The sequence below is a fragment of the Falco naumanni genome, chromosome 1 (assembly GCF_017639655.2).
Source record: "Falco naumanni isolate bFalNau1 chromosome 1, bFalNau1.pat, whole genome shotgun sequence".
NCBI classification, from domain to species: Eukaryota; Metazoa; Chordata; class Aves; order Falconiformes; family Falconidae; genus Falco; species Falco naumanni.
The window spans coordinates 22,648,354-22,661,969 of NC_054054.1; the positions used below are offsets into that span (position 1 = coordinate 22,648,354).

General features: G+C 42.2%; 1 protein-coding gene across 25 annotated transcripts in view; it reads left to right on the plus strand.

The window, feature by feature from the left end:
• The first annotated feature begins 282 nt into the window (after positions 1 to 282).
• The window catches only part of CAMK2D (calcium/calmodulin dependent protein kinase II delta), a 159,391-nt gene continuing 146,057 nt past the window's right edge, over positions 283 to 13,616 (plus strand). For 24 of the 25 annotated variants that reach the window (XM_040584618.1, XM_040584584.1, XM_040584655.1 and 21 more), the window contains exons 1-2: positions 744 to 943; positions 1,802 to 1,896. In XM_040584618.1, the coding sequence (XP_040440552.1) occupies positions 876 to 943; positions 1,802 to 1,896 (163 nt within the window). In that variant the 5' untranslated portion in view covers positions 744 to 875. Of the gene's footprint in view, positions 406 to 667; positions 944 to 1,801; positions 1,897 to 13,616 lie in introns of those variants that run through there. The other variant, XM_040584771.1, reaches the window with a different exon arrangement.

Sequence of the window (13,616 nt, forward strand, 5' to 3'; positions counted from 1 at the left end):
GCCTGGCCGCACCTGCGGCCCCGCTGCCCTCGGGGGAGCGCGTCCTCCCGCGCCGCCTCAGCACCGCGCCGGGCGAGCCGGGCCCTCCACCGTGCAAACGCGCGCCCCGCAGGTGCGGCGGCCACTGGGCGGCCGCTGCCGCCCCACGCGCGACCGGGCGCACGCGCGCTCCCCCCCCCTCTCCCGGCCCCTCCCGGGCCGCCGTGACGCCACGGGGCGGGGGGAGCTGGGCGGGGCGCCGCTGCCCCCCCCGCCCCCGCCCCGGCCGCGGCCCCCGCCCGGGCGGTGTGTGACGTCAGGCGGCCGCTGAGGAGCGGGTCGCAGGTGCATCCGTTTCCTCAGGGCGGGCGAGCGCCTCCCGCCGCCGGGCGGAAAGGGGGCTGGGCTCCCCCCGCCCCGCTCCCGGTGTGTGAGGGTGCCCTCGCCACAGCGGCCCCGGGGGGGCGGGGGGAGAGCCGCGGCGGGCTGGGGTCGCTAGGGGGAAGCACGGAACCGGGAGACGCGGCGGCCCCGCTGCTTGTCGCCGCGGGGGGGGGGAGCGGAAGGCGGAGGCGCCCCTTGGGCCGGCGGCGCCGCGCCCCCCGCCCCGGTTTTGCTTTCCCTTTCGGCGCCAGCGGGCGGCGGAGGGAAGCGGCGAGGCGTTCGTTTATTTTTTGCCTCCCTAAAGGGCGAGGGGAGGGGAGAGGAAAGACCGAAGACCTGCGCGGGGAGCACACGCCAGCTGGCGGGGAGGAGGGCGCGGAGGCAGCCCCGTCACGAGAGGAGGAGGAGGAGGAGGAGAAGCCGGCGCGGAGCCTCGCCTCGCTTCACAGCCCCTCAGCCGTCACCGCCTCGCCGTCCCTGGCCGCCGGAGGTACCGGCGGCCGCCCGTCCTCATGATGGCCTCAACCACCACCTGCACACGCTTCACTGACGAGTACCAGCTCTTTGAGGAGCTCGGGAAGTAAGGACGGAGGGGAGCCCAGCGGGCGCGCCCCGCCGCTGAGGGAGCGGCGCGGGGAGCCGCCGTTGGCGGGGCGGGCGGTGTGGGAAGGCACCGCGGGCTGGGGGGACTCGATGCCTCAGCCCCAGGGGCCGCCTGACCGATGCTGGGAGCCCGGCGGGCACCGCGCGGCAGGGGGCACTGGGGGCAGCGCCCGGGCTGCAGCCCTGCGGCCCTGCTCCCCGCAACCCGGGCGTTATCTGTGGGGCGGGGGATCGGTCTCGGCACCCGCCTGACCCCACGGGGTACGGGAGGCTCCGAGCGGGCGTTGGGGGGCAGCCCTCGGCCTGCCGAGGCGCGGGGAATGCCCGAGGGTTATTTATGATATTTAGTGGTGACGGCTGTGGCGGGCGGGGCGGGGGGCGCCCCGGTGTGTGAGGGCGGGGGGGTCGCGCGCCCCCCGGCGGCGGGGCGGGAAGGGGCGCGAGGCCGGGGCCGCCGGCTCTCGGCCGCGATCGCCATGTTGGCGCCCGGCGGGGGCGGGCGGCGGGGCGCCGGTGTCACCGGGGGCGGCCGGGGCCGCGGCCGCGCTCTCCCCGCCGTGTGTGAGGTAGCGAAGCGTGCCTTCCCTGCGCCCAGCCCGTACAACCGCGAGGGTATCGCCTGCACCCGCCTTTCAGACCGGAGTTCACCGTTTTAGTGACTAAAACTAATAGTGACCGGCACTCTCTGAAAATAGCCCCCCTCCCTTTTTTAATTTCTTCTTAATTCGGCCGACATCACATCTCGCTGAAACGTGTTGAACACCCCTCCCCGTGTCGACGGTGGGAGTGAGATGTTTCAGTCGAACTGACACTTTGTCCGCTTGTTGGTTTCCAGAGGGGCGTTCTCCGTCGTGAGAAGGTGTATGAAAATCACCACCGGACAAGAGTATGCTGCCAAAATTATCAACACTAAAAAGCTTTCGGCTAGGGGTGGGTATATTTTAACATAGTATTTATGGTGCCTCCTCCCCATTTTTTTGTGTTCATGTGGTAAGCGTTAAAAAAAAATAATAAAAATGGCTAAATTATCTAATAGATTTATTAATACTTTTATTTCATGGGGGTTTGGGTTTGTTTTGTTTTATTTTTCGTTTCCTTTGTGCTGCTTTTTTTTTTTTCTCTTAACATCCTGGATTGGCTGCGTGGAGATCTGAGGTTGCTGTAAAGCGTTTCAAGAAAAGATGTGCAAATACTAAAGTGATTTAACACAATGCAGTCTCCTCGCTTTGTATCTAAATAACGGAATATAATTTTGCAAGCCAGTTTTTTGGGGGAAGGTTGAGAAATAATAAGTTTACCTTACAGCTTTTATTTTAAATGTTGAACAGCTTTACTGAATTCTGTATTTCCATTGCATTTAAACATGAACATCAAAGCCCATCTGATTATGAATGCATGAGAAAAAGCCTACTTCTGCCTCATGCTAAACTTTGTTATGAGAAGAAAATGATGTTAAGGAAGAAAATTTATCATTTTATGAACTAACCATTTATGAAGCAAGTAATTCTGATTAAGTGATGAAACTGTTTTACTGTTACAACACAACTGTAATACCTGCTGTACCATTTGTTTATACTTTCCCTGCCACGGGTGTATTTCCTAGACATTTTCAGTTTCAGCAGATGTGCCTTTATGACATTTCAGTAACCCACTTTATGTGTATGTTGAAAACAAGCCTTAATGTCATTTTGATGTGATAAGTCAGTTGCTTAAGTCCAAGCTAAGAGTGCTTGTGCTAGGATGTCAGGGATTTTGGAGTATTCTCCCTTAATGTTATGTGCGTTTTGGTAAGAATTTGTGGTGTGGTAAATAATATGGAAGTGAACAAGCAAATAATGTCAGAGTGCAAACCCCTTCATGGCTTGGCTTGCTTTTTGATGCAAAGGAATCACTGCAGGTAAACAGCAGTTTGAATTAATTAATCAAATCTAAACATAAAATATTATGTATGACATTATGGCGTGTTCTGGTAACATGCTGTTCTCTGATAAAGATCTGATAAAGTATTGTGTCGATACTTTTATTTTCAGCTGATGAAAGTTGTGTGAAAAATTACTTTCTACCTTCTGCTGAATTTTAGTCTTCATACCCTTGCTGCAAGTTTTGTTTTTCTTTATTTTTTGAGAGGTACTTAAATTTAAAATACTCCTTTGTGGACTTAGGAATTTAAGGGAGAGAGGTTCAGAGAACGGGAATATTTGAGGTAAAATATTTTCACAAGTTTGCTTAAAACAGATCTTCCTTTTTTCTTTTGTTACACAACATGATCTGGTGAGTTTTGATGCTTAAAATAAACCACCACATTCTGTGTGATTTCATACATCCAAGTACCTTTTGACATGAGAAGTAGCAAGATCAGCACCAGGTTACTTCTGTGCCATGGGTTTTATGTATGATGGGATCAGTTTTGAAATGCAAGGCTAAATTAATAAAAAATGTCTTCCTTAGAAGTCATCATTTGGAGCATACTGTATTTCAAGCTTTAATTTCTGTACTGCTTTTGGCTGTTAGTGCAGGACCACGTTGGTCCTTGGTGTAGTCCATTAATGGGTAGAAGCATGTTTGAGAGAATTTGGCTTGTAAGATGGAATGAGGGAAAATGCACCCAGAGATCTTCATGGAGGTTTAGCATGTAAACCCATAAAAGGAAGAGGTTAAGCTTCAAAGCTGGACCATGAAATATCCTTTCTTATCAGAATGCGTTATGCAGGGCATACGTTTCCATCTCTGTTCTCAGAGATCCCAAAAATACTTAAGGTGTTCTATCTGCTTGGTTGTTTTTTGTGGTGGTGGTTGTTTTGGTTTTTAGCTTTTTGAAATCTCCTAAACAGCTTGTGAAGAGCAAGCTTCTTAGAGAAGTCTTCAGATTTTTATTAGGCAATTCTTTTTAATTATTGAAAGGTGTGCTTTAATTGTACTTGTGGTGCAAAAACTAAACATTAAAAAGCCTCAAAATGATACTTTCTGCTGGCTGATAACAGATTTTAACAAAGATGCCATTTTACAGATCTAAACTGTAAGCTCCGTTCTACTTGCAGCTGAACTGCTTTATGATGAGGTAGCAATTCACTTTCGTATTTCATACTTCTTCCTTGAAATACCAATTACAATGTAAATCTAAAGGACTGTTCATTGGGTCAGCTTCATCTGTGAGCTGAGTTAAGATGTTCTTGGCTTGGAAATGCCTATCCGTTGTACAGTGCCTGGCTCCCTGGATGTCTGTTAAACACAATGTCGAATTTGAGCCTTCTTGCTTGCAAGACTGAAGAAGAGCAGTTTAAATGTATAACATGAAGGAGTCAAGACTCTCAAGACTAAATAAACTTTCCATAAGGTAGCTTTGAAATGAAAAATTTTTGAACTGGTTTCAGCTCAGTCACAGAAATAGTTGTCTTCCCATCCCTCCTTTACCCCAGCCATAAATGTTCTTGGAGATTTATCGGAATCCTTACTTTAGTAGTCCTTCTAAACTGAGGAACTGATCTGGTCACAGACTTATGCTGATGAAGGTCTGTTCTCATCTGTTTCCCTGTATAGTTACAGGGAAATTCTGGACTAATTGCGTGTGTGCAGAGGCATGGGCATTGGTTTTAATTTGGAGGGGAAAGAAAGCTATGCCCCCTGTTCTAGCAGGAGTAATCTTTGTGCTTTTAAGTTGATGATCAGGTTTTTTTTATATCTGCTATGCTCTTATTTACAAATCGTAATCCAAAATTAATAAAAAATACTTAAAAAGAAGTTTTAATTTTAAACATTTGACTGTACATGGCAATTCAAATTCCATGTTTTTGTGGTATTAAGTGATGGAAATAATATTTGCAATTTAAATCTTTATTTCAGTATAACAAAACCACTTTTGCTTGTTACAGTAAGATGTATTCTTAAGGTACTCTTAAGCTGCACTTAGAAGTACTAAGCTTTGACTTGGCATTTACTAAGTCAGTTTTAGCAGTAAATTGATGATAGTATATCAACAGCTAGGTTTGTATCAAGAGTGTGTTCCAGACAAGCTTGCATGATTTGATTATGGGGCTGATTTTTAGGAGTAAAAAAGTGTATGTAACATACCCCCCTAAAATTAAGTGCAACAGTGAACAAGCATACAGAAAAGTAAGAATAAAGTGAAGAATGTATGTGCTCCTTCTGAGTTCTGTATTGTTACAGCTGATGAAGTTGGGATTTTCTTATTACCCAGTCTCTAAAGTGTGCTGATTTGGGCTTCTCAGTGTTGTTTTTCTTGTGTTGAAAGCAATGTAGATAAAAGTGAACTTCTGTGAGGTGACTTTACTTTTCCCTTGTCAGTTCCAAATACCAAATCATTAACAAATCATCTCTTTCTTTTTGTCATTATCTGTACATCTTTTATCTTCTCTTTTGAGAGTCTTCTGGCTTTGATTCAAATGGATTTCATATAAACAGATCTAATTTTCTTAACAGGTTTGGGCCTCATTTTCTGACTTAAAAAAATAATTAGACAAACGTTTGCTTCTTTGATCATACTTGAAAATTAAATTACTAAAATATTTTCATTGGTTGTAATTTTTGCTAGTAACTAATTTTGAAGTTTTCTTTGTAGTGGCCAAAAGCACTGTGCCTTTGATGGCAATTTGGTGGCATCTGTGAGAGGAGGATGATGTTCCAGTGCGTTTTCCTTTATAGTGTGCTTTTGTAAATACTGCCCAGACACGCCTCTCCCAGCCCTTAGATTGCTGCAGCAGAAATACAAACTGCTTCGTTTATGGGCATACATGGTATTAACAGTAATGTAGGAATCAGCTGGAGGTTATCACTTCTTTGTGAAAGAGCTCTCGTGAGCTTTCAGGGACCAACTATTCCATTAGCTTTAGCGAGTTTCTAAGCTTTAAGCCTTGAAGGCTTCGCTGGTCATTTATCTTCCTTTTTAGCAGGAACTTTCCCAAATCTTTTCCAGCGTCTTCCTGTTCTTTGGAGCGGAGGGTATTTCCTATGAGCTTGTGACTGCATATGCAAGGCATAGCCAGAGGTGACTGGAGCAATTGCACTTCACTGCAACAAGCTCTGATGGGTGAGGAGGCAGAAAGCCCCACCCTCTCAGCACAGTATTTTGGTGGTAGTATTGAGTAATCTTGGCTGTGGGAAGAGTATGTTACTGTCTAAAGCTGTCAGAGTAGAGCACCTCATGATCCCTAAAGCAATTTAAAATACATTAAGGAGATGAATGAAAAGTGAAGCATGTAGGCTAGCGTTTTTCAGTATGTTTTTTCGTGATGCAGAGATAAACATTTTTGTTGTGTCACTAGACCAGCATTTCATTTAGTCAGGTATCCTGTGTCAGCACCAGGTATTTTACAAGAAAGCAAGCTGTAACGTGGCTTCCTGTACTCCATAGGAGGAGAAAATCATTCTTCCTTATCTAGCTGAAGAATCTGATCTCTGGAGTACACATTTACCTGGGCAAGTTTATAACACAAATATCTTTAATGCTACTTTTTGTTCTTACGAACACATGACGTTACTCCCACACATAAAGTACTATCTTTAAGGACATTTAGTTGCCAGTAAAGCAGATTTTTGTCTTTGTGAGGACAAGAATTAAGCTTGGGATTTTAGTTATTTTTGCCATTATCTTACTCTAGTCTGTTTCTCAAGTTAATTACCTGTTGAAGCAGTGTGTTTGCCTTCTTCCATGTGTTAGGAATGTTTAAAAAAATGTTTTTCCATCCTGTGTAATATGACTTACCTGCTAACATGTGGTTGCTCTTTTTTAATGTTTATTGTTCTCTCTGTCCTTCAGTTTGGTCGTGGCATTCTTTTCATTTTGACACATTCTGTGATTTAACGTGGATAGGTTTGCATGCTGATGTGCAAGGATTTGTTTCAGTTGCAACTGAAAAATTACCATAATTGAGCAGTCTGCTGGTTATGTCTGTTAAAACTGAGTCCTTCAGAAAGCTTAGAGTAATAGAGAGCACTTGTAAGAGTGTTATTTAAAAAACAAACAAACAAAAAAATTTTTGGTTAGGTGTTCTGTTTTGAAGGTTTGGAGTTTTTGTTATGTTTTTGTTTTAGTGAAAATCTGAAGAACTTGAAAGTATTTGAAAATTATTTGCAATTATTTGGAATACCAGTGAGAATGAGGGCTTTGAAATTTATTGTGGTGAGTGTTTGTTGGTTATAACTTACTCTTAACAGCTTAAACTAGATTTGAAATTCATTTTCCTGGCAGTTCATAGTTAAATTATCCATAGCGAGCATTATATGATTTTGATAATGCCACTTCTGTTTTTCTTTGCAAAGGATTATTTTCCCTCTCCATTGTGACTGTTGTTGCTCTTACAGAAAGACATTCTGTTTATAGCTCATACACTGATGTGCCTTAAAACAGATTACATCTAAATTTGAAGGTGCGTGTATTGCTTTTGTAATCATTAAAGCTTGTCACTGGTGTTCTTACTGGGAGGTATGTACTAGAAAAAGTTAAAATTGTAACGCATACTTTAATGTATTTCCACATGGAGGATGGGTGAAAAGAACTCTAGCGTACTCTGCTGCTGTTCTTGTAACACATGCTTCAGAGAAAGGGCTTTGGCATGTAGCTTCATAGTTTGAAGCCATACTCTAAAAACACTGCTTACAAGTTTTCCTGAAAGCTGGAATTTTGTGGAAGTGTAGCCATTGATTGCAATGGACATGTGACCCAAACCCAATATGTAAGATAACTCAGGGGAGACATGGAAAATTAAAAGGGTATTGGCATCATCTGTCATCTCAGTTTGACCAAGCTGAAGGTGGGGGTGGGGGAGTAACAGCTACATTAGAGATGTTTTTCTGTCCTAACTCCCAAGATTATTAAGTATGCCTAAAAGTACAGATCAGTTGAATGCACCTGTGCCTCTTGGGAGCTTCCAATTTTCTCTCATCATGTTTCACCACTACTTTGGCCTGGCTTCCCTCTCCTTTCAGATCTCTTCTGCTGAAACGTTAACAACAAAGGGATTCTTGGGGACTGCCTTGGCTACGACTTTCCTGCTGTTTTCTGTCAGAAGCTGCAAACTCTTTGGCACCGATGGGTGCTTCTGTTTTGTGTGTTTGCTTATGGCAAAGTAAAGACTTGACTGCACATCTGAACAGCTCCACTTTCAGAATTGCTTCTGTTGGGAGAGAGGGGAGCGCTAGACATGGGGGAAAGTATGAGTACTTTTACTCAGCTTGTGTGTCTGTGTTCTGACACTGAAATACAGATGTGTTCCCTGGTAACGTTTTACTGCTTAGGTCCAGATCATACTTGCAAATGAAAGCTTTTAGTCAAATACAAAAACAAGGAAATAAGCAGAATGGTAAACACTTAACTTCTATTGTAGATTGGTTCTGTCTGTTTGCACATAATACTGTACGTAGAAAACATTGGTTTGTGTCTACTGCAATCTGAAACCACAGGTCAGCTGAGGTATTTAAGCATCTTGCATCTGTCTGCATTGACAGCAAGGTAGAAATACACCTGTTCCTGAAAGAACTGAGACTGAGTTTCTGAGGGTTTGTTCTGCACCTAATTCTGAAGCCTCTCTTAAAACCTAAGTAAAACAGAACTGGTATTACGACATGAAAGTCCTAGCATATGCAGGTATATATTTGTCCAAATGCTAAAATTGTTTATTCACTTTCTCAGGTTATGGTTAGTGTATGTGAAGTCATCTCTTCTGCTTTTATTTATGCCTCTATGATTCCAAGGTCTGGGCTTGGGGTTTAGGGGGTGCTGGTGGATGGTTTTTTGGTGGTTTTGGTTGGGTTTTTTTGATGGGTGACCATTTTGACTATGGCTTGGAAGACAGGAGAGGGCTGTAGGTTTTTTTTCTTCCATTTAATCGTGAGGTGGCTGAACTGAGAGACTGAAATAAAAATTAGCTAAATATTTTGCTTTACAAATGTAAATACTGCTAAAATACTGCTTTTCATGTATCTGTCCTTCATTTGACCTCCTGAGAAATGTAGGCCAGGGTGTTCCATGTGTCAGGGTCCAGCTTCCTCCTTCACATATACATTTAGTGTGCGTTTGTCAAATGGCTTGTAAGGGTATTGTGGGGATTTTAAAAAAATTATGTGGGAAACCTCCTTTGTTCATTGAAAAAGATTAATAGGGAACAAAAACCTAGCTTAAAGGTGGTAGTTCCTTTTTTAAATTCCGTATTAAAAATAGTTACGCCTTGAATTTGAAGAAACATCTGCTGTGTTTTGCAGAGACACAGAAATGCAGTCTGTCTGTTTATTCCTTGAATATATTGAGCTCAGTGTACATTTTTGCATGTATGTTTGTACAAACTCGTCCTCTGTTTAATCCTAGTATGAGAAATGTCTTGTGTGTGATATCAGAGAATGGAGGATTTGTGTGACGTGGTTTTAGTATTTCCTTCCAGAGGAGATGATTGTGCTGTTATCCAGTGTCGTTTTCTAGGTTGTTGTCAGCTTGTTCTGAAATGTGTTGACTTCCGTTGTTTGAATTAGAAAACTCACTTTAAAGCTTTGCAGCCCTGATAATTCCTGTTGCATCTGATGGGAAGCTGCTGGATATATTCTGCTGAACTGTGTTTACCTAATTTCTCTTGAATCTATTGCTTCTATAGATGCCCCTGCATAGAAGCATCAGCTATAGCCCAGAGCTCAAAAAAGCTGTGGAGGAAGGACTTAAGCAAATTTGCAAACGTATCTTATCCTTGATTTAGTTTTTATTCTAATCCAGGGCCTCTTTAGTGGAAACTGAGAAGCATAAATTGTGCTACAGCATATTTTTTGATTTTGTTTTTTTTTTTGATTAGATTTTTAAGTCTAGGGAGTGATACTTCATATGCTGAGCAAGCTGTTACAGATGAGTGCATGCAACTGTTGGTTTAAGTTGATTGTATTGGTGGAAAGGAACTTTGGCCTACCTGGTGATTTGAGGTAGCTTCTATTCTGTGTATTCCTGACCTTTTGTAAGTAGCAAGTATTTCACAGGAAACCGTGAGACTAGAACATGCAGACTTAGTGTAAAAAACAAACCAACTCCAAAACCTCTCAAAAGTAACAAAGAATAATTTATTTAATAATGGAAATGGGATGCTGTGGATACTTGCTGGTCAAGATGAAACATTCATCTTGAGATGGAAGGCATTTTATTTTTTTTCTTGCCACTAACCAAGAATTTATACACTGCTACAACAAGTTAACATCCAGGTGATGCTTTCCAAGAGAACTGTCTGGCATCCATAAAAACAGAATTTATGTTTTGGCAGTCACTTTCACCTTGAATGTAGAGTGTTCTTGTTGAAAAAGTTCATGACTGGTCATGTGTTTTCTTTTGCTCAGTTACAGCCAAATCAGTCAATTGGTTTGTCAGTTGGACAGCCTCTTCCCCCATCCTAAAAGTGTTGTCTAAGGAGTTGATTCTTTTGATTGTGCATCTATTTTTACTTTGCCAACATACACTTGGCAGTGCTGTGGGAAGCATGGCTGTGGTTATGTTCCACTAGATGTAGAACTTTACCTAAACCCATCTTTAGCCAGAAGTTATGATGTGCAGAATTAAAAAAATTCAGATTCTGATCTATACGAAGAAAAAAAAAAAGAACTGAATGTTAGCTGAATTGAGTGAGTATGTGCATGAATTTTGACAGGTGTAAGGTATATTGACGAATATATCAAAGCCTGATGTTAAAGTTAGTTCCCAGTTGTTACATATATAGTCTGCAGGCAAGTATACAGCTTTTCTGAACTCCTTGTCCAACCCTGTGGCCTCAAGCTGGCAGCTCTCCTTATCTGTGAAACTGATAATTAATTTGTACAGCACGATGGGCAATGCGCTGGGTCACATGGCAGAAAGCTGCCTTCTACCTGCTGTCCGTTCCCTGTGCTACGATGAACAGTGTACATTGTCCAACAAGGAAGATTAGCAAGCCTCCGTGTAAGTGCAAAGTATAATACACCTCTGTTGTAAAATTTCATCATCTCAGGATGTGAGAGGAAGAGAAACATAAACTTAGAGCATTGAAGCTCATATTTGTGGCAAGCAATCTATTGCATGTGTTTTCAGAACTTTGTTCCTGATACGATTGTATTCAAGAACTGCTTGCTTATAAATTTTCCGCAATGTGAATGCAAGTGTTGCAGCAGCAGTCACGTTGCATATTCATGTTGCTGCATGAACAGATGGGGTTCCTACATAATGTCCATATTTGACAATCTGATGGGATTTGCCAAGCGTAAGCTTTCATTTAAATTTTAACCTCTTGGAGAGATAGGTTTGTGATTTAATTAGTCAAGGCAGGCCTTGAAGTTACTTGTATTGCATAGCAGATTTCAAGCTAGTGCTTAGGTATGATTTTGGTTTGGGAGACTTGTATGAATGGTTTTAATAGGCTATTGGTCATTGGAAGAAATAGCCACAAAATTCAGATATTTATCTTGAAACCTTATTCATTTGGCAGATTTTATTCAAATTTTTCATCAGGAAGTGCAGATGTGTATTCAGTTACAACATCATGTAACATGGACAGAGCTGTGTTGCTGTGGTACTGCCTTGCAGGGAGGTTTTTTGTGCTGTAGGATAGATGACCTTTGGTTTCCCTTGGAACAGCTCCAGGTGCCACTGAACTTTGGTTATTAAAACGCACTCAAAGACTTGCTTTCCACCTTTTTTTATAGAAAGATGTCACAAGTGTGAAGTGTCTCCACAACACCAGTAAGTTCCAGTACAGAAAGCACCCTTCAAAAACTACATTTTTTGGTTGTTTATGAAACACTGTAGCTGTGAAAAGATAAAGCTTACTGTGGTGCTTTTTATACTGTGTATACTGCTTTTAAAATTAAAGAAATGAAACCTGGGTGTAAGATAGATTACTTAATATTTGCTTTCTTCATGCAGCATGGACAGCTATGAGATTGTGGTTAGCATTGCACTGATACAGGCTCATGGGACTAAATGCCTTGCTCGTTGTGGCATAAACCCCCTTCTTTCTCAGGGCTTTTTGGTGTCACCACCCCAAAAGGTGGAGGGAGGGTAAGAAAAAGGTTTCTTTCAAATTTCTGCATCTTTCCATGGTACTCTTGCTGATATTCATAATTTATACTTAGTAAATTTTAGCATGTTAAAAACATTTGTAGTTGCTTACTCTTTCAAGTAAAGCCTCCCAGTAGTATTTGAATGCTGGAGAAGCCTAAGATATATAAGATTATGCGTACTGCTGCTGGATGGAAGAGCTTGTGAAACCCAGTAATGTTTCTTCTATACCTGTAGCACTTTATGGTCTTTCATAGCTGTTGCATTTTGTGGCGGGAAGGAAGGAAGAAAAGGCCACTGGTGTCTGCGTTCTGTGTGTGTGTGCATGTGCACACGTTACAGAAAGAAAACGATCCAGCAGAGCTTGGCAGAGCTCATGCGTACCCAGCCAGCTTGTTTGCTGTAGGAAAATATTTCATGCTAAAAGACCTATTAACTAAATTAATTTTACTTGTAATGATGGCAAGAATTGGTGTCGTTAAATTTTTGTTTATTTGTGGTTAACATGATTTATCTACCTAAATTAATAAATTGCTTTCAATGCCATGTTAATCAAAACATGTAATGAGATTAATTTTCCCAGAGTGGAAGCTGCTTATGTGTGGTCCATGCCCCCTTCTAGGAGAGGTGTTTTAATATTACAGATGTTTTGGGGACCAGATCAACGATGTGGCTAGCATTGCATACTAATGGTGGTAAGATCAGCATATCTCAGAGGTGCGTTCAGGAAACCTGAAGTAAGTGGATAAGGACTCATGAATTAGGTGTATGTCAAATCTATAATAGGTGGAGATTTTTAAAGTCTCAAAATCATGAGGTTTAATATTCCATCCTTATTTTTCAAATTAGTTTTATTTTGGTCACAGGACATTCTTATAGCCATATAAATCTCACTAAGTTGTTACATCTAAACAAAGTTCATGCTCCTTAAAGTATCAAATACTTGGAAAACCTTTTGTTTGCCCTCTAAATAGGACTTGTTGCCCTCCATCCCCTTTAAATAGGATTGATTCTCTTCTGTTCACAACTGTCTTCTTGCTTGGATAGTTTTGAATGGTAGGGATGGGTCATTTACCAATACTCAAAAAGGAAAGTCAAGTTTAGAGTTAGATTATTTTTCATCTGTTCTTGGTTCAGAACAGACAGATTCAGACTGACACATTTGGTCTAGCTAAAACTGACGCCTTCCACTGTCAAATCACATTTATCCACTGTGAGACTTATACAGGGTAAGAGAACGTTTGAGCATCTATCACCTGGCATTGGCCTTAGGAGAAAAATGGAAAATAAAGTTTAAGTGTATCCATGGTGAAGTTGAGTCCTTCTACAAGGTAAACAATCTCATTCAGTAATCAAGCTCTATCTTTAACTGGGGAGGTGAGTGGCTTAATTACTTTTGGTTTACTGAAAAAAGAATTTAGTACTGCACTGTTCTACTTCGAAGATTTTTCTGAATTACAGCCCAGATATATTCATAGACAGTGTTTGATGACTGTGCCTAGGTTGTCCTTCAGAGAATTCTTCATCTTTCATCAGTGTATTTATCAAGGACAATCTTGTCTCCATTATTTTTTTTTAACAGCCATCTTCCGTTAGCTTCCTCCTGTATGACAGACTTGCCATTATTTTGGTATTCTTCCTT